At 47.3% G+C, this 21,122-nt stretch overlaps 1 protein-coding gene across 4 annotated transcripts in view; it reads left to right on the top strand.

Annotated features, from left to right (window-relative positions):
* Window positions 1-1,337: 1,337 nt before the first annotated feature.
* Cflar (CASP8 and FADD like apoptosis regulator) overlaps window positions 1,338-21,122 on the top strand; it is a 45,723-nt gene continuing 25,938 nt past the window's right edge. The window contains exons 1-4 of one of the 4 annotated variants that reach the window (XM_059278089.1): window positions 1,338-1,448; window positions 2,361-2,493; window positions 18,641-18,742; window positions 18,865-19,068. In XM_059278089.1, coding sequence (XP_059134072.1) covers window positions 18,690-18,742; window positions 18,865-19,068 — 257 coding nt within the window. In that variant the 5' untranslated portion in view covers window positions 1,338-1,448; window positions 2,361-2,493; window positions 18,641-18,689. Of the gene's footprint in view, window positions 1,449-2,360; window positions 2,494-14,256; window positions 14,430-18,640; window positions 19,069-21,122 lie in introns of those variants that run through there. The other 3 variants (XM_059278090.1, XM_059278088.1, XM_059278087.1) reach the window with 3 other exon arrangements.

Genomic DNA, 21,122 nt, shown 5'->3' with positions numbered 1-21,122 from the left:
CCATTCGTGGGAGTGATTGACCAACACAAAACAGAATCCTGTCTCTGTCATTCTGGGTGTGCTGTTTTGCTTTGGGATTTTTTTTGTTTATTGGCTTTTGTTTGTTTGTTTGGATTTTGATTTTTTTGGCTCTGGGGTCATTTGGGGGAGAGAGAAAGAACATAAAGTTGTGTGGGTAGGGATGTGGGGAGGATCTGGGAGGAGTTTGGTCAGAGGAAAGAATATAATCAAAATATACTATATCTAAAAAAATTTCAAAAATTTGGGCTGGAGAGCTGGCCCAGAGGTTAAGAGCACTGGCTGCTCTTCCAGAGGTCCTGAGTTCAATTCCCTGCAACCGCATGGTGGCTCACAACCATCTGTAATGAGATCTGGTGCCCTCTTCTGGTCTGCAGGCAGAACATTGTATACATAGTAAAAAAATAAAAAGTAAATACAGATAAAAATTCATAAATAAAACAAAAAAAGGGTAAGATTCTGATGTTATATGAAGATTATCAGACATCCTTGGTTCTTTAAATCTAAAGAAAGATGATTTATTAGCCTATGTCTTTGTTTTTTAGACAAAAATCTCATATAGCCCAGGCTAGCCCTGAACTTTCTAGGTAGCCCTGAGTGGCTCAGAATGCCTGATCCTCCTGCCTCTGCCTCCCAAGTTATGAAATAAGTCACTAGGTAATTTATCAGTCAATAATCAATATCCCAGTCATTTAAAAAGTACGGCTTCTTCTTAGAGAAATTACTGGGAGTCAAGAGGGAACTGCGAGAATAGCAAGAAGGGAATAGAAGATAACAAGGGAGCAGGAAGCTTGCTGGCCACCAACCTCCCCCTCCCCCCATGATTCCACCGAATGGGAAAGGATGAGAAAGGAGGCACACATGTTCAGTTCTGAGTGACAGAAAATAACAGATGTTTGCTATTTTGTGTTTTTCTGTATTTTAAACATTTCTACAAATTAAAAGTGACATACATATCTAGCCAAAGCCCTTTTATTGTCCTTATAATCAAGTAAGGGGCTAAGGAGACCGCTCATCGGTTACGGCGCTTACTGCTCTGGCAGAGGACCTGAGTTCGGTCCCCAGCACACACAGGCTGGCTCAGTCCAACCAAATCTAATTTTTTTTTTTTCGATTTTTCGAGACAGAGTTTCTTTGTGTAACAACTTCCCAGGAACTCCCTTTGTAGACCAGGCTGGCCTTGACACAGAAATCCACCTGCCTCTGCCTCCCAAGTGCTGGGATTAAAGGCATGGACCACCACCGCCCGGCTAGAATTAATTTCTCCCCAGGCTGCGGGCCGGAGATCAGGGAAGCCGCGCCTGCTGCCACGTCGGCTCGCAGCCAGCTTTCGGTTTCCGTGTGTGTCTCCATCTTGCCTGCGCAGACGGGACAACCGGAGCGAAGTCTCGGAGATCTGAGCCACCCAGGCGCCACTTGGGGCAAGACGGGTACGTGACCTGCGCGGTGGAACCCGCGCGCCACACGCGCTACTACCCCCCCCCTCCACCCCCTCCACCCACCCCTGCGGTGCGCACCGTGGCTCGGGCCCCGGAGGCCGCTGCGGGCCGCGCGCTGGCGCCCAGCGGACGGCGGGCGGAGCCCGGGAGGGCACGGAGGACTGCAGTTCCTCGCGGGCACCGGCCTGGACGGGGCACCGGCAGCCCAGATCCCTGCCTCCCCGGCTCCGAGCGCAGTCCAGGGCGGCCTCGCCCCTCCTACCGTGCGGTTCCCAGCAGAGGGCTGCAGGTGGTGACAGCCCCCTGCCCGGGGGTTAAGTAGCCCTTAAAGGACCCTTGTGCACTCCGGAACTGTAGTGAGAGCATCCCGAGGACAGGAGGGAGCACCCCTGAAGATTCACTTTGTTGGGCAAGCCACAATAGTCTTGCGCAAACATCTTGAGAGTTACTCATTTCCTGGAGTTGAACTGTCCAAACTACCAGTTTTTGAAAAGTTGATGAAAGGGGGCATTTTTCTGAGTTGTTGTGTGCGTTTGTTTTACTCAGTGCTCGGAAGTTTGACTTTGAAGAGCATAGTGAAGTGCCTTGGCTATTTTCCAGAGCACTTGAGCATTGTTGACAAATGACCAGTAGCGCTTCCCCTGGGAATTGAGAATTCAATGCTATCTTATCCCTATCTATCTGTCTATCTGTCTGTCTATCTATCTATCTATCTATCTATCTATCTATCTATCTATCTATCATCTATCTATCTATCTATATCTATCTATCATCTACCTATCTACCTACCTACCTACCTACCTACCTATCCACCCCTTAAAGTAAGCCTGACCCTGCAACTCTTCACCCACTTCGGACGGGCAGAATTCTGATAGTTTCAAGATGTTTTCTCATATTAACCAGGTCTGGATTTGCGTGGGAGGGGCAAGTTCGCTTGAACATTAACAAAGGAATGCTGTAAAACAAAGGCCACTGTTACTCACAGGAAGTTCTGGTGGGCTGGAAGTGAACTCAAGGGCTCAATAAATCCTTTCAGGTTAGTTAACCTTTGAAATTTGTTCTTACCCTAAGAGGGGTGGGGTCAGGAGGGGGGGGTCACCTAAGGCAGGCCTTGATCAACAGGGATGATCTCTCTAGATATTTTAGACAGAACGACTCCCCCCAACCCCCCCCCCCCACACACACACAGTTTGAAGAAGGTTCTGAACAAAACAAAAGGTTCAGCTCTCCCGTATCACAAATAACCTTGGTTTGTGAGCACACTATTATTTATTTTTATGGTTTGGTTTTCTGAGACAAGGCTCTCTGTGTAGCTCTGGCTGTCTTTGAACTCACTAGGTAGACCAGGCTGGCCTAGAACTCACAGGGATCCATCCACCTGCCTCTACCTCCTGATTGCATTGCTAGGATTAAAGGTGCGTGCCACTGTTGGCGACTGTTCCTGGGAGCTCACTCAGCCGCAGTTTATAGCCAATTGAAAGTCTTTATTCCAGCCAGCTGGGACTACACTGAGGTACTCAGGACCGGAAGTGTAGCTCCAAATGTCCCCAGCACCGGGTGTTTGAAGGCAGAGACATTGTCCTAGCAGCTCACTAGGCAGCTGGGGGCGGGGCTTGGGGGTAGGGGTGGGGCTTGTCGCTCTGCTTTAAGCAAGCAATATGAGGGAAGCTAAGATAAGCAGTTATCTGGAAGGGGAGGTTTGCTTGCACAAGCGGGCCCTTTAACAGAAAGCTAAGCTAGCTGGGGCACCTTGAACTTGGGTTCCCAGAATAGAGTTGGGCAATTTTCTGTGGGATTCTCCATCCAAGAGTCCAAATTCCAGTTAAACTTGAAATGGCCTCAGCAAGAACTGAGGATGGAGGAACCTCTGTACTAGCTTGCCCTGTCTTACCACCCCCGCCTAGCTGTAAGTGGATTCTGAATGTTTTCCTTACCGGAACTTTCTTTTGGGTCAACAGTTCTTTTTACTTGTAGCTTTTGTGTGGAACGACCTGGTAAAAATAGGCCTTTCTTTTTTGACCGGGTCTTACTATGTAGTTCAGGATGGCCCCCAATTTGTGATCTTCTCTCTTCAGCAATGCCCCAACAACAACAACAAAAGTAAAAAAGCTGGGCGTGCGTCACCGCACTCAGCTGAAATGGCTGTTTCTAGAGGTTTTATATTGTACTTTGTTTTTGGTGACATTTGAGGTTCTTGGCACGTCATCGCTTGCTAACCTAAACCAGTTCCCCAGGCTCGGGGGTGTTCCTTCCTCCTGGGAAGTAGGCGTGGCACTGGGGGGGGCGGTCATGGGTGGGTGGTTCGTTTTACCAGCCGAGGCGGAAGTGGGTTTGGTTTTGTGGATTTCCTTCACTTTTCACGGGCTTTCTGTTAGGGTCTGGGGATCCAGCATGGCCTTTGCTCAGTCTCTGTGGTCTGGGGGCCGTGCGCATCCCTTCGGAGACCTCTCTGGTCACTGGAAGAGGACGATGTCCTTTGTGCTGGGCGGGTACCATCGTGCGTGAACCGGTTGGACTTGCTGGCTAGCAGCTGGGGCCAGCTCTGCAGGCCGACTTTCCAGAACCCCTGCCGGGGAGGCGGCCTCCTGATGTCTGTGTTCTTTCCAGTGTCTCGTTCCGTCCAGTTTTCTGGAGGTCTCCGGCGAGGACAGGCGATAGTCTGAGCTACTGTTGAGTGGGATGAGCCGGCGACCGACCGGCGTGAGTAAACTGAGACCCTGGCATTCCCTCCTATTCTGTCTGCTCCCCCAGGGACTTGGGACATTGCAGGAGCTGTCTCCTGGTGAATGCAGGAAAGGGTTCATTTCCTGTCCCACCCTTGGTCCCTTCTGAGTTTTTTTGGGACCCACTCACAGCACCTCCAGACTTGTGGCACCTTTAAATTCAAATCTGGTTCTTCCTTGGAGAGGGGCCAAAGACTGATTAAATTACAGTCGTTACTGGACTCAAATGCCTACTTGTTAAACCAGTGAGCTGCTCTGGGTGGAGGACAGTTCTGGACACGGTACATGTTTTTTCCCCTGTAACCCAGCATTTTAGTTTTCCTTAAATTTCTGAAGCAAGAAGCACTGCCAGTGTTTTAATGCCCTTGCTGACCTTCACCTCTGAGACTTGACACCCCACCCTCAGGAGCGTTATCCCTTCCCCCGCCTTACCAAGCTGGGGTAGCAGCTGTCTTGCCCCTTAGCACAGGATTTCACTTCGTACTTTGCCTTTTAATATCCAAAACCTTTCAGGCAAGTTCCTGGGATTAGTGCTTGCAAAGTAGACAGAGACCCGACCCCCCACCCCCGCCCCTGTCCCATGAGTCCATTCCCTAGAGATAACCAAAGGCTGCAGGTTCTTCCAGCCTTTTACACATTGGTGTGCTCAACTACAGTCTGTTGGCTTTTTTTTTTTTTTTTAAAGAAAAGGTGTATTTTGTCTCCCCCAGCCCTCCTCACTTTTGTATGATGTTCTTTCTTAAACTGTCTTTCAGAACTGATGTTGGTGGCATCGTTATTTCTGCTTTTCCCACCCTGCTGTCCCCCACCCCCTTTCCCATCTTCGTGCAATGGTCACTTGAGAATGGGGACCTCTACAAATTGTTTCGTTTGCCCTGATTTTTTCCCCCTTCCTCTTCAATTCTTAGCACTGGGGAATTCTTTCTAATTTTGTATCACACTTGAAAGAAAAAGACCGTGTTGCGTGTGTGTTCTTGAATCATTTCTTTCCAGGTAACCTTGCACCCTTATGCTCTTTGTACCTTATTCTGTATTTATGCTCCTTTGATGGCCGGCTCTCACAGCCACTTTTTCTTTATCTGGCCATTTAATGCCAGAACACAACACAACACAACAGCAAAAAACCCTTAGCTTTGTTATTTTCCTCTTTCTGGGTTTTCTCTGCTTGTGTCCATTGGAAGAATTAAGTTCTACCAACTTGATATCAGATTCACCACATACTCAAGAATGTGTCTTCTGCAGCAAATGCTTCAGGTGAAGAATGTAGTATCTTTTTTAAGACAGCATTGCACTGTAGCCCAGGCTGGCCTGCAAGTCACCACGTAGCACAGGTTGGCCTTGAATTCTCCAAATCCTCCTGCCGCAGCTTCCCACGTGCTAAGATTACTGGCATGAGCCACTAACCCAGGTCCGTCAGTGTTTTTGATCTATAGCTAATACCTCAGTTTTTCAGTGTAATTGAAAGTTCCTGCTGTCCTCGCTACTTCTTCCAAGGCTTAGTGTGCTTTGGAGTAAATGACTTCCTTTAATTACCTCATCTGCCTGTGATTTTTTTTTTAACTTCCTTTGCCTTTATACGTATGTGGTCTTTGAAAAAACAAAACTTTTTCTTGAAGCTTTCAAGCAGTCTTTGTTTTTGTTTGCAACCGAGTCTCCTGGAGCCTGGGCCATCCTTGAACTCCTGATCTTCCTGCCTCCAGTGCTCTACTGCTATAATTACAGGTGTGTACCACCATGCTGAAAAGCAGTTTTTAAAGTCACTCAGATCTTTGTTTTAAAGGGTAGGTTCTCGAGAGACCTCTCGCTCAAACACCTCTAGGTCTTAGGGGAGCCCACCCAAGCCCCTGACAGGTCACCACCACTTCCTTGCAGAACTCAGAACAACGTTTTACATTTACATCTCCGTCTGCTGACTGGACTCCCCCTTTCTGATTAGGGATACCGAGAGTAGTAAGAAGTTACGCGCAGGACCTTAACTGGGTTGACTACTAAAACCTCAACAGAAGTTTCTGCCTGACTTAGGCTCTGCTCTAACCCCCAAGGCCATGCTATTTTAATCAGACAGAGCTAAAGCTGTGTGTGCTTAAGGCCTGGGGAACCTATTAAAATGTCGTGGTGGGAACAGGGGAGTTGTGTATATATAGCACAAAGCTGTACCCTGGAGAAGTGATGCAATTCCTCTCTGCCTAGGCACTCCATAAACAAGCTGGCCATCATCTGTAGTAGGAATCTTAAATGGATCTTATTAATGAAATGAAACCTGAGGCCAGTTATTGGGGTGAACGCTGGAAGATCAGAGAGACAGAACAAGCCACAAGCTAACCTCACCTGGCCAACTTCTCAGCTGGTCTTGTTTCCTCAGACTGGAAGCCTCTGAGTCCTCATCCAGAATGGGTCTCAGCTGAACTGTGCTGCTAGAAGCCTCTAGTTGCTGGTCCTCACACTTTATATACCTTTCTGCTTTCTACCACCACTCCCTGGGATTAAAGGCTCGCTCTCTGGGATTAAAGGCGTGTGTTACCATGCTTGGCTGTTTCCAGTGTGGCCTTGAACTCACAGAGATCCAGAGGGATTTCTACCTCTGGAGTGCTAGGATTAAAGGTGTGTGTGCCACCATTTTCTAGCCTTTGTGTCTAGTGGCTGTTCTGTCTCTGACCCCAGATAAGTTTATTAGGGTGCACAGTATTTTGGGGAACACAATACCACCACAATCATCCAGCTGAAATGTAGAGTAAGCCTCTCCCTTTAACCTGGTTGTTTTCAGGAACGTCAGAGACTCTTAAAGAACCAGACAGGTGAGAAATCAGGGCAGGTCAGAGTATCGAGGATGGCCAGGTGAAGCAGATGGGCAGTTTTCATTTTTATTTTCTCGATTATTTTGTTCATTTCAGAGTCTCTTATAACAACGAGAACTTTTTATAATTAGGAAACAAAAATCGATATTGAAAGGAATTTCAGAAGCTTTCTATCCCCGTTATATGTATGACTTAAGTTTTTGAACTGATCTATGTGCCGAAGGGCCAGTCGAGAGAATCTGTCGTGTAACTGATCAAATGTATTTGCCTGGCTGGAATTTCAGTCCAAACCCCGCCAAGCTTCAGGTCTACCTGAGCTATTCTCTCAAGCATTTACGGTTGGTTGTTCCTTAGCTCACCTTTGTTTGTTTTATTTTTTTAAAGACAGTATCAGTATATAGCCCAGCCCGGGCTGGTCTTGAACTTGGCTGTTCTTCTGCCCCAGCCTGGCAAGTGCTGGATTTACAAGGGTATGTTACCAGACCTTGAGAAAGAGTGTGGTTCCTCCTGACTGCTGTTTCATGAAAACATACACCCAGTTCCTCTCCACTCCACAACAGGTGGGTTAGATGCCTAAATCAGCAACTACAGACAAGCCACCTCTTCCTTTATAGAACTTAAAAATGAGATGTGGTCTCTGAACTCAGTTTTTACCAAAGCATTAAAGTTTGAAATCTTGCCTAAACCAAGCAGTTTGGCCTGTTTTGTTTCCTCTGCCAAGGAAATTGAAGCTTTGTAATTTCTGAATGGAGCAAATCCTTACCCTGTGGTTTTCCCGAATAAAGTGAGTGAATACTGCAACCATTCACGGGTGATTGCATTTTTAGTGGACACCATTGCATACAAGGCAGTGGTAGTTCTGAGGATATTAGACTGCTGTCCTATTTGGGAAAAAATTAAATTTTATACACTTTTGCTGGGTGTGGTGGCACATGCTTTTAATCCTAGCACATGGGAGACAGAAGCAGGCAGATCTCTGAGTTTGAGGCCACTCTGGTCAACATAGTGAGTTCCAGGACAGCCAGGGCTATGTAGAGAGACTCTGTCTCCAACAACAACAACAATTTTTTTTAGGCACTCTTGAATCTATCTTGGAACTATCTTACATGTAGAAAACTGAGTTTGAGGGGTTGGGGATTTAGCTCAGTGGTAGAGCGCTTGCCTAGCTAAGCACAAGGCCCTGGGTTCGATCCTCAGCTCCAGGGGGAAAAAAAAGAAAAAAGAAAACTGGGTTTGAGATTGGACAAATGAAGATTATGGCACCTAAATTTTAAGAGTTTTAGAAATGGCTGCTTATCCAGAGTCTGTACAGAGGGTACATTTTTATCGAAATGTACTGAGAATTGGTTGACCCTTTCACTGAAAGGCTAGAGGCTATTTTTGGTGAGCTTGGCTGCGGGTACTGTCTTCTGTTTAAGCTGCAGTCTTGCTGGCTTACAGGAGGTTCTGCCTAGGATCATGCCCAGCCTTGTAAGTCCCCTCAAACCACCCTGTGGTTATTTCATACAGTGTGGAACAGTCACACGCTCTATCTCCAGGTTCCAAGTATGATAGCCTATCATGCTACCAATTCTGTCTTGCTTCAGTGTAGGTTGCAAAGGGACAAATGGACATTAATAATTCATAACAATGTGTGCCTCTCTGCTACAACTGTGTGGTCGTGTGTCAGCTGCTCAAGAGCTCTGACGCCTGCCCAGGACCTACCACAGAACTGGTGGAAGGTGAGAGCCTGTCGATCATCCACTAACTCCTGCATGGCATAACATAAATGCCCAAAGATGGTTTAAAGACTGCTGTGAAGCAGGACAAGATCCAGTTGGGGGACTAGGACAAGCTGTGGAAGAGAGCTTGAAAGATACAGAATTTCAGCACGATACTGAGAAGAATTTCAGTACGAAACAGAGAAGGGCGAGGACGCTTTCTGAGTGGAGGCAACTACATAGAGGTAGAAAAAAATGTTGGGGAACACGGAGGGCTTTGGAGTTGGATTATAGGTAATGCCCAGAAGTAGGAAGATACACTTAGTGCTTGGGCTATGTATGAAAAGCTCATCCCAGCAAAGATTTAACTTCGTTTAAGATGGAGCAGGCCACCCCCATCAACTGGATTCAGTTTGCTCCTGGAGACTCTATTCATGTTTCAGGATCCAGCTAGAAGATGTTCCTGCCTCTGTTTCCAAGTACTGGGATTATAGGTTTGTGCTGGCATGCCTGGCTCTCATCACTTTGTGGGTGGACTTTTCTGTCCTTCCGGACAGCTCCCAAAGAACCACACAGAAACTTCTTATTAACTACAAAAGCTCAGCTGGTGGCTTAGGCTTCTTTCTAACTAGCTCTTATAACTTAAATTAACCCATTTCTATTAATTTATGTGCTGCCCCAAGCCTCATGGTTTGTTACCTCGTCTACGCGTCCTGCTTCCTCTGCATCCTGCTTCCTCTGCGTCTGGCTGGCGACTCTCATTGTCTCTACCCTTCTTCTTCCCAGCGTTCTCTCTGCCCTGAAAATCCTGTCTGGCTATTGGCCGTTCAGCTTTTTTTTTTTTTAAAAAAAACCAATCTGAGTGACAAATCTTCACAGCATACAAAAAGATTACTCCACAACATCAATTCTTGAAGTCCCCACTTTATTTTATTTTTGTTTGTTTGTTTGTTTGTGGCACACATGCTAAGCACGTGCTCTGCCCCTGAGCCACATCCCTAGCTCTGTTTCTACTTTTTGAGTTGGTCTCACCAAGTTACCCAGGCTGGCCTTGAACTCACTGAGTCCAGTCAAGTCTGGAGCCTTCAGTTCTTCTGCCTTAACTTCCCGAGTAGCTGGGATTGAAGGTCTGTGTCACCAAGCTTGGCTTGAAAGCCCCCACTTGTTACTTCTTTTACTTTGGCAACATGGGAAGTTTGGAAGGTGTTGGATGCTGCGGGTCGCAGAAGAATCATGAGCCATAGTTACCTTTTTAGAGCTTTATTGGGAGAGAGAGGGAGAGAGAGAGAGAGAGAGAGAGAGAGAGAAACGGAGAAACAGAGAGACCTCACAGGGGAAGAGAACGGAGGAAGAGAATGTGGAAAGGAAGGGAATGCCCTGAGGGCACACCCGCTTTTTAGGCTGCGATGCTGTTGCAGGCTGGTGACGTAATTAAGGACATAATCCTTACAGAAGGGACGCATGCAAAGCAAAGGAGTTTCATCAAAGAACTGTATAAAATAATAATCATGGCTAGTAACATCCCAAATTAGCACGTATTTATGATTTTGCCCCAGCCGGTGGTCTGCTAGACGATGCTCTAATGCGTGTCTGCAGCGCCACAAACCTGGAGCCACAAGATGATCAGTGCACATCCTCCTCTGACTAACTTGAGAAGGGGTGGCATTTGTGGTAAACCTTATATTTAAAATGTCCACAGCTGGGGGAGGAGAGGTAGGTTTACTATATTAGCGTTCTACTTGCCATCATGTATGGGTCCTGGGCACAAATGGAGGGGAAAGATGGGTTCTGTGACCTCTGTGAGACGGCCACATTGCATTTTGTTCAGAATCTTGCAACTCCTCCGTTCTCAAGTACTTCGTGTTCTTATCTCACTATAGCTTCTTGGGTACAGAGTTGGCCCACTTTCTGCTCCCGGCAAGATAGGCTTACCATGTGACTGCCCAAGTTGCTGAGATATTATATTTGTTTTCACACTGTGCCTCCATGGAGGTGATTTTGCTGTTGTTACTATACCCTCTCCTTGCTTGAGGCGGAAGGCAGAGCAAATGACAGATTAAATATGTCCTAAGGAAGCTAACTCGTCATACTGGTTGCTGTGTGGCTGATGGAACATTTTGTATTTTGGACACGAGATGGTTGGGAGGCACTTCACATTCCGTGAAACGGTTTGAGAAGTCTGACCGAAATTACCACGCTTTATTGTTACCTGTTCTGGCTAGTGCTAGATGTCAGAGGCGTGTTTTAAGTGATTGGCTGGAAACTTGTCTGCAATGGAGGATGATACAAAGGAGCCACTGACCACGCCTCTGTGGGCCCTTCCAGGAAAGCCTTACGTAGAGTTTCTGCTGGGCCTGCAAGTTAAGAAGGGTTTTGCTCTGTGTAGCTTTGGAGCCTGTCCTGGATCTCACTCTGTAGACCAGGCTGGCCTCCAACTCACAGAGATCTGCCTGGCTCTGCCTCCCAAGTGCTGGGACTAAAGGTGTGTGCCACCACCGCCCAGCGACTTCTTTTTATTTAAATGTCCTGGTATATATTTATAATACATAACCTATTAAGATATACAGTAAAATACTTGTCTAGTGGGATAGAAGGATGGATCCATGTCTTACCTAGCTGCCCATCTCCCGCTCTGTGCCTACAGTAGTTTTAAATCTACTCATTAGCAGAAATCCTAAATACAGTACACTTTCAGCAAAAATTTCCAGCACAAAACACTTTGAGCAAAAAATCCTGAGACCAATGGCCTAACTATAGTTCTCAGATGTAGTTCAGCCTTTTGTGTGCTCATCCTGCCTATTTGTGACTTTATATCCTTTGACCTAATATCTCCTGCTTCCTGTCTCTCCCTCCACCCTGGTAACCACTGTTTATTCTCCACCTCCATATATGTGACTTTAAAAAAAAAACAGATGCTGCATATAAATGAGGCCAAATTCCTGTGTTTTCCTATTTCACTTCTCATGTGGCAGAATTGCCACCTCTCTTTTTGAGACTGAATAATATTCAATGGTGTATATGCACACACATATATGTATGTTATATTGATGCTATGTATATGCACATACATATATGTTATGTCAATGGTATATATATACACACATGTATGTATATTTGTTGGTTTATATATACATACACATGTATGCTATGAGATATTATAATATATCTCCTCATCCTTTGACACCTAAGCTGTTTTTATATCTTGTTTAAAATATGGATGCAGTGCAATGAGGGGGGGGCTGAGATCTTTTAAAAATTTTTTTTAGTTTATTTTCTGTGTATGAATGTTTTGCCTGCAGGTGTCTCTGTGTACCACATGCATGCCTTGTGCCCCAGGAGGCCAGGAGAGGGTGGAACTGGAGTTACAGATGGTTGTGAGCCTCCGTGTAGGTGCTGGGAACCGAACCCAGGTCCTCTGGTCCTCTGGAAGAGCAGTGAGTGCTCCCAACCATGGAACCATCTCTCCAGCCCCAGTGCCCATATCCTTAGGAGGTGCGAAGTTCACTACCTTTGGGTCCATACTCAGAAGAGGGACTGCTGAGTGTGGACGGGAACTCCCAAGAGCTCTTGGATGGGACAGCTACGAGTTCACAGAGGCCTGGGCAAGAGCAGTACCGTCAAGACGGAGTAGGGTGAGGCAAATGTGGATATTCACTTTCCCACACCATTTATTATAGAGTGCTCAAAAATTCAGCAATCAAGATAAATAATATTCAATGCAATATTATAAAAAAGTCAACAGAAATACCCAAGTCTATAATAAGAAAATTATTAGAATTTTGCATAATAAAAACAGCTTCAGCATCATTGGCTTTTCCTTCTGATGTAGATGCCAGTGTGAACAGCACTAAGCAGTGTTGTAGGGGTGAGGGTGAAGTGTGAGGCGCGCTAAGCGGTGTGGTGGGGACCAGGGTGCAGTGTGAGCAGCGCTAAGCGGTGTGGTGGGGATGAGGGTGCAGTGTGAGCAGCGCTAAGCGATGTTGTAGGGGTGAGGGTGCAGTGTGAGCAGTGCTAAGCAGTGTGGTGGGGACGAGGGTGCGGTGTGAGCAGCGCTAAGAGACATTGTAAGGGTGAGGGTGCAGTGTGAGCAGCGATAAGCGGCGTCTTGGGGACGAGGGTCCAGGTGGAGTCGTGCCAAGGAGTGGGTCAAAGTGGAGGAAACTGGCCCGAGTGCAGGCTGTTCCTTCACAGGGTCTTAGCTCTGTGTGAAAGGGATGAAGTGGAGGGGTCGCTGGTCTGGGGGACTCAGGCTCAGGGTCTTTGGCATGGTTAACTCTTTAAGACGGAGAGCCTGGGCCGTGTGTGAGCTGAGGAGCGAGTGCTGCCCCAGGACCATGGAGGTGGAGGACCGAGGAGGCGGGAGTCTTCTCTGGGGGTGCGAAGAGATGCTAACCAGAATGCTGTAAACACACTGCCTCAAGATGCCTAACACAGGAAGTGGTGCTGCCAGCTCAGTGCTGTGCAACCCTCCTTCCTCAGCTTCCTGCTGGAATGCTTATTTATTTGTTTATTTGCTTATCTATTTATTTGTTTGTTTGTTTAGTGTTAGTGTGCTCGTACACATGTACTAAGGTGCCTTTGTAGAGCTCAGAAAAACCCAGAGGGGTCGGTTCGGTTCTCTCTTTTCTCAGGCTTGGTGGCAGGCACCTTTACCCACTGATCACTAGTGTGTGTGTGTGTGTGTGTGTGTGTTAACAAGTACATTGAATTCTGGCTTCTAAGAGAAGAATTACTCACCTATGCTGTCTGTTCAAATGCTTTTAAAATTGTGTATTTTAATTAGCTTACAAAATGGTAGGTTTAATCGTAGTTTTGGTTAATCCTCTCTTTTCCCCTTCGGCTGTCTGCTACTCTAGATGTGAGTGGGAGAGACTCGAGATCTGAAAATGGGGTTCGGGGGTGACCAGCCATTCCAGTTAGCCCAGGACAGGCTATTTCCTGTGATATAGGACTTTTGGTACAAAAACAGGAAAGTTCTGGGCGTGCCTCCGTGAGATGTCACAGGGATGATGTCGTCAGGAGGCAGAAGGTGAAGGAACTTAATTAAGACTCTGGCCAAAGAATTTGGGCAGGCCCAGTACAGAGAAAAGGAAGTGAGATCATTTCCCAGAACTGTCAATATAAGCCTTTCATTCATCCCTTACACACTGAGTGCTGGATCTGAGTCAGACCCTGATGTCTAAACAAGTGTTTGACCACGAGTCTGCTTCTGCCCCAGACTAGGCGAGGTGGCCCACGGAGCCCCAGGCCCTTCTGCTAGAAGCTCATCCTCTTTCTTCAGCCCTTCCAGCAGTTTCGGAAATACTGACATTGTTTCCCCACTGACGTGTCGGGAGTGATGTGGTCTCAGGCCCCGTCTCCTTTTCTGAGCTCGTGTGGTGGCTGTTCTAGGCAGTTAGTGCCATGGTCTCATGCCTTCCTCCAGAAATGAAACTGAGACTGGGTTTTAGGTTTTTCAGTCCTCTGGTTGCCAAGGTCAGAGAGAGACAGTGTGTACCAAACGGGAAACTATGTGGGTGTGGAAAAGAAGGGGAGACGGTGAGGGAGAGTTCCATCTGAAGAAAAGGGGAATTCCTTTTAGAATCCAGGAAAGACTCCGTTGCTAGTTCGGTCTGTATGGTTTGAAACAAGGGCAGGGTTCAGTGATGGGATGTTGATCAGTCAGGACTGGGTATTTGAAAAGCAGGAAGGATTGGAGCTTGGATAGCCCTGTGCCTCTCTCGGGAGTGAAGAGAAAGAGACTCTGTGGGAGAGGTAAGTGGAGTGCTGGATGGAGTCCCCAAAGGTGTCTTGGCTGTTGATGGCCGTGACTGGAGTCTTTTTTCTGAGCTTGAAAGACTTTGGTCTGGAATGTGGCTCCGTTGGGAGAGAGCTTGCCTGCTTAAAACCAGGCTTGGTGCTGGACCTAGTGGCACACGCTTTTAATGCCAGCACTTGGGAGGGAAAGGCAGGCAGATCTCTGTGTGTTCAAGGACAGCCTGGTCTATGTAGTGACATCTAGGACAGAACTATAGAGTGAGATCCAGTCTCAAAACAAATAACAACAACAACAACAACAACAACCCCCCACCAAAACAAACAAACAAAACAAAACAAAACCAGGTGTATTGATATGACCCTATAAGCCAGTACTTGGGAGGTTCAAAGATATCCTTTACAAAATAGCATGTTCAAGGCTAGCCTGGGCTACATGAGGCTCTTGTTTCAAAAGAAATAAAACAAAAGACTCCTACAGCTACCCCAAAGCCCTCTATATCATTTGCACCAGTAAAATCTGTCCTTTCGGATAACTTTGGGAAAGCTCTAGGCATTCTTGTTCTAAGGCCTAGCCGTCTATGTATACACAGAGGAAGTTCTGGAAGCATTTTAAATGTTGGGAGCTAAGTTTCTCCAGGTCCTTTGGAAGGGCAGACAGTGCTCTTAACCTCGGAGCCATCTCTCCAGCCCCAGGAGCTAATATTTTTATTATACTGAATCTTCCTACTCATGAATAAAGTATGGCTCTCCATTTATCTGGGTCTTTAGTAATATGCCTTTTTAATAATTCATGTTTTCTTCCATTAAGGTCTTGCATAGCTTGGGTTATTCCTCCATGTTACCTGTGTGATGTGATAACATATGGTAAACTTGAAATGATTAGCACTAAAGTTTTCATCTGAATTTCTCACATCAGCTGTGTATTTGAGCAGGTTATTTCGGTCACATTCTGCCTCTCTGTGTACACTGTAGCTAGAGTTTTGTTGTTTTGTTTTTTCAGATTAATCAGCACCTTGTTTTAGTTGAGACGTGGACAACCTTTCACTGTCCTGGAACTCTCATGGTAGGCAAGTCTGGCTGGCCAGTGAGCCCAGGCATCCCCCTGTCTCTGTGTCCTTGGCACTCGGATTACAAGTGTGCAGCCCCACAGAAGGCAAAGCCTCATAGAAGGGAGGTCATATACCTCACCTCCCAGTCTCTGGCCGAGGTGCAATTAAGTTAGAAAACACTAATAAGTCTCAAAACGACTTAGGAAGTTTGGAACTTGAAATTTGAGGAGGTTTCTTGGACACAGTGCTGTGGTCATGGGAGGTTGCATTGTTCTTGATCTCAGGGAGATGGGAGATTGTGGAATGTTGAATAGCATCCTAGCCTCTGTCCATCAGATCCCAGAGCTACCACCGGGGGATGATGACCAAAAACCAGACATCATCAAAGGACCCTTGGGGAGCAAATTTGCTGTGCATAAGAGCTCTTAGCCTGGCCTATGGAACTGCAGAAAGGCCCCTTATGCCCTTACTCACCTGAGCACACTCACATAAACTTCCAGATGCAGGCCCCGAGGATTTGATTTCTGTTTGTTTTGTCTATGGTTGTGGTGATTTTGATTTTTAAAAGGTTTATTTATTTCTATTTCATGTGTATGAGTGCTTTGCCCTTCAAGTTGTGTATGTGCACCACATGCATGCAGTACCTAAGGAAGCCAGAAGAGGGCACTAGATTCCTTGGGAACTGGAGTTATGGAAGGCTGTAAGTTGCCTTGTGAGTGCTGTGAGCCAAGCCCCTAGGCTTCTGCAAGTGGAGCAAGTGGTCTTTACTACGGACCCATCTCTGCAGCCCATGCTTATCATTTTGCTCATGCTCACTGAAACGTGAGTTTCCCTTCAGCAGAAGATTATTTCTTCTCTAGCTGGGTATGATGGTGCAGATCTATAATCTCAGCACTCCAGAGGCTGAGGCAGGAGGATTGGCATGAGTTTGAGGCTAGCCTGAGCTTTTATAGTGAGTTTCAGGCTAGCCTGTGCTACCCAGCTTACAAAAGAAGAAAAAAATCCTCTCATACGGGAAGGGGATCTTCTGCGGGGGTTTTGCATTTGCTTCTGAAGGCCTTGCTGATTTCCCCAGACTTGGGGAATTTTTTATGATAATTTCTTGGCCTGGGCTTAACAGATAACCCAATAAAGTAGTGATTATTTAGATTACAGTTCAACCTCTTATTTCTGTGCTGTTCTCTGTCCAGTGCCCAATACCCGCAGCCATAAGAACTGCCCGAGCTGCACCCCAGCTTCTGGACATGGAGGTTTGCTGCATCTCAGTGGCCTGGCTCTGCCTGGGAATCTGTATTTTCCTTCCAATATTTTCTCATTCTACCAGCTGTTCCCCCTGAGTAACTGGGATTTGGCTGTCAAACTGTCCCCCCTCAGCACCGAGGGAGACAGCAAAGCGGTGCTCTTGCGAGCGTTCATGACTGGCAGAAGGCACCGTGGGCCTGAGCGGGAGACCATGGCCTGAGCGGATACTGCTCTGTGATAACTCCGGCCATGTTCTTTCATTTGCCATGAACCACACAAGTGAGGTGACTGCCTCGCACGCTGACTCAAACAGTTCCTTTCTGCTGGTTTCATTCAGTTCTTCGTCAAGTATGTCTGGAGAATTTGGATTTTTCCTGCTCTTACGTTTAATGATCTCTTATTTTATGTGCCTTATTTACTTCTTGTTGTGCACATAACTGTTTTAGAGGTTAGCATACAGTAGCATCTACTGAGCACAGTACAGCTTCTAGTGAACAGAGGAGAGCAGAAAAAGAAACTGGCAGTTAAGGCGTCCTCCCGTGGATGGCATGCAGGCTTTTGACATCTGAGACTCATAAAATTAGTCATTGGGACTTAAAAAAAAAGTATTCCGAGCACTGCTTTTTCTACGTTGAGTGATGTTTTTAGTAAATTCCACTCCTTTCGTTATAAATAGTCCTGTTGAGGTTATTTGGATAAATGGGTGTTGAGACTGGCATAGCCATACCAATCTTAGATAAATACTTAAATATCATTATACATATCTAAGAGTTGGATCGTGTTTCCAGTTTTTCCTTTGAGATCAGAGGGTTTTTTTGTTTTGTTTTTGCTCAGAGACAAGGTCTCATGTATAAGGGCTGGCAGGATGTCTCAGTGGGTAAAGGCGCTTGCTGCCAAGTGTGATGACCTGAATTGGATCCCTGGACCCACATAATAGGCGAGAATTGACTCCTGAAAGTTGTCTTCTGACCCCCCACTTGCATGGGGGAATGCCCACAAATCCCTTCCCTGCATATATAATAAATAAGTGTACTTTTTAAGTTAAGACCAAAAGAACAGACAGTGATTATCATTTATAGCCTACACTTGAGAACTGCTCAGTTCTGGTGGAAGAAATTGACAGTATACAATCGGGCCTTGAGCTGGGCGTCTCACCAGATCGCACTCAGAACTGTGGTCCCCCCAAGTCTTCCGTCCACTTCCACTATGCCGTTGAGAATCTTGATGGCCGTCGCTGGCTGCCTTGGAGCCGTATATTGAAGGTTCCTGGGGCCAAGATCCGAGGACCTGGGCAAAACTCACAAAGCTCTTGGTCCAGCCCCTCTGGAGGGTCCTGTGGGCGTTCATGATGAAGTTGTGAGCAATGGGGATGGGCTGCAGCAGCACCTACAGCTGTGGTTGAGGGGTGAACAGTGGGAGAGCAATGGGGGAGGGGGAAAGGACCGAACCCCTGTTCGTGAGGCCCCTGCAGAGAGGCGAGTGCCCCTTGAACCTGCTTCGTTCTGGGTGGAGCTAAGGAGTGGGTGTGAGTGTAACTGCTATGACAAGTTTCTCAGTCAGCTGCTTAGTCACTGGACTTTTCCTCTGCCCCCGAGTTCTCTCATGGTAACTTGCTCATTAGCTCCCCAGCTGTGATTCCCCCTTACCCGCTTTACATTCTCATTAAACCATGTGGGATTTTTTGGAGGTAATTTTGATTTTGATTTCATTTTCTTGAATGTCTGGGTTCTCTGCTGGGTCTTTTGGCATTTGGCTCAGTCTTGGGCTCTGTCACTGAGGAGCTCTTTCTGTTGACTTGGAAGGGTGAATTGAACCCACTTGCTTACAGAGACCAGGAAGAAAGGACAGAGCCTGGGCTTCGAGTCTTGGGCACGAAAGGGTTCTGACAAGAGGATTAAAAGTGTTCTCTCACCACAGAGTGCCTCTACTACAAGAACTCTGAAAGAGATGAAGAAAGCCCTCCGAAATGAAGTGGACATCTCATGGCACACGGAGCCCTGCTGAGTGGCTAGAAGCTGGGTGAGACCCCAGGCTGCTGACTCCTGGAACATGGCTATGTGCTCCGTGTCTGCCGAGGTCATCCACCAGGTGGAGGAGTCGCTGGACGAGGACGAGAAGGAAATGATGCTTTTCTTATGTAGGGATGTGGCCGAGAACCTGGCTCCACCTAACGTCAGGGACCTCCTGGGCAGCTTAAGTGAGAGGGGCCAGCTCTCGGTTGCTACCTTGGCGGAACTGCTCTACCGAGTGAGGCGCTTCGATCTGCTCAAGAGGATATTGAAGACGGACAGAGCAGCCGTGGAGGCCCACCTGTGCAGAAACCCTCACCTTGTTTCTGATTATAGGTAACTCATGACCTCTGACCCAGGCTGCACTGCGGGGAGGGAGCTGGATGGTCTAGACAGTGAGGGTAGTGAGAAGAGCCTCGTCACCTCTGCTTCCTTCTGAGCAGACTGCCTGCGACACCACTGTATGGCGTGGAACTCTCTGGATTCTGTTTGTTTGTTTTGTATGTTTTGGAAGCCCATTATAGCTCAGGTTAGCTTGGAACTTACTGTGTAGCCCAGGCTGGGCCTCCAACCCATAGCAATCCCCCTGCCTCAGGTGTGGTGGGATCACAGCTTGTTTGAATTAAAAAAAAAAAAAAAACAACCCAGGTTGCTCACCGGGTCAGCAACTGGGTAAAGGATCATAATGGAAGTGGAAAGGACAAATAGTCTGTGTGTGCCCGAAGGACAGACTGATGAGAAAGGAAGAAAGAAGAAACAACGTAGAGCCCTCTTTCTTGCCAGTCCCTGATGGCATGGGAGCTGCGCTGCTTTAGAAAATTCTGGTACTGAGAAAGGAAGTAGCAAGTGTGAGTAACCTTCCTACCTCCATAGATCTGTGGCCCTTTGTAAATCTTCCTCTGTCCTTCCCCCCCAAGGCAGCCAAGGAAGTGGAGCAGGGTGGGTTCCCTTCCTGTAGTCCTGCCTTCCTGGCTCCACGGAACCCACGTCAATGAGCTACCTTTTAGCCCCCTTCTGGTTGAAGCTGGACCGATCTGGGAGTCCCTTAGGTCCAGAGCCTCTGAGCTGTATGTCTATCTCCCCCCTTTACCCCCTCTGCTGGGGCCGCTGGAAGGACTGAGTTTTCTGAGGCAAGAAAGAGACCTTGTTCTTTTAAATGGCTTCCTGTTCCTCCAGGCCACTAGTTCTGTGGGTTGCGTAATATGTATTTGGGGATGATGCCTATTACGAAAACTACTGAAGAGAGCTGAAGACAGCATGGGCTTTGGAAAGTGTCCAGAGCTGGGGTTGGAAGGGCTGTGTTAAACCTCAGACAGACCAGCTGCGGCCCACACAGGCTAAGCCAGTTACTAACTTTACGAAGTAAAGAATAATATATAGCTCAGCTAGCCATGCCTGCTGACGAAGACCTGCAGTCCCAGCTACTCAGGAGACTGAGGCAGGAAGGTTGTGAGTTCAAAGCCAGCCTGTGTAACTTAATAAAACCCTGTCTGAAAAGGCAGAGGGGGCATGTGTGGAGCTAGAGCTCATCGGTAGGCACTTGCTTAGGGTGTCTAAGTTCTAGGTTCAGTCTCAGCACCACAGACAGTGACTGAGCATCACAAGTTTACAAGTCTCTTTGGATAGTGTACCAAGTGGCTTTCTGTGGGAGATGCTTGGGGTTGTTGTTATTCTTGGACATTTTTCACTTGTCCAACTATCACCTGATGTCAGTGATCTCACGGGGTCTCAGGGACCAGGTTTGGGTCAGGTGAACTGGCAGTGGAGGTGATACGATTGACCCATTCACCCATCTGCTCAGCAGGCTTCACATCAGCACAGGCCCAGTGCCTACCTAAGCTCAGGGCACAAAAGAATCCCTAAGAAGGCAGGAGACTACCTGGGAACGCCCCCTTCTACACAGGAGTCCTGACCAAGTGTGGTGGCCGCCCCAGCCAGAGCACAGGGGACCACATCAGGAGGGACTTTCCAGACTAAACATTTGTGGTCAGAAGCCCCATGGCCTACGTCTTTTACATTTGAAATTCAAATGTGGGCCAAGATGTTGGGGATGTTTCTTGGCTCTGGGATCCTGAGACTCAAAGTATGGTTCTTAAACCAGTGTCACCCACACCTATCAGATAGAGAGGACAAGGCCACTCTGAATCCTGTCTTTCCTGTTACTCAATTGTTTCATTTCACTATTAGTTTTGGGGACCTAGGGGTTTTTTTCAGGGAAGTCTTATTTGCCCGGTTATTTTCAGAGCCGTTAGTTAGAAAGGGAAGTGCTGTGCCCTGCTGCAAACAAAGGAAAGGCCAGGTGTGGTCGTGCACGCATGCCTGCGTGTTGTAATTCCAGCATCTGGGAGGCAGAGACAGGAGGATGGGGCGGTCTGAGGCTAGTCTGTGGA

Source organism: Peromyscus eremicus, chromosome 13 (assembly GCF_949786415.1).
Source record: "Peromyscus eremicus chromosome 13, PerEre_H2_v1, whole genome shotgun sequence".
Lineage (NCBI taxonomy): Eukaryota > Metazoa > Chordata > Mammalia > Rodentia > Cricetidae > Peromyscus > Peromyscus eremicus.
This window is presented reverse-complemented; position numbering and strand designations above follow the sequence as displayed.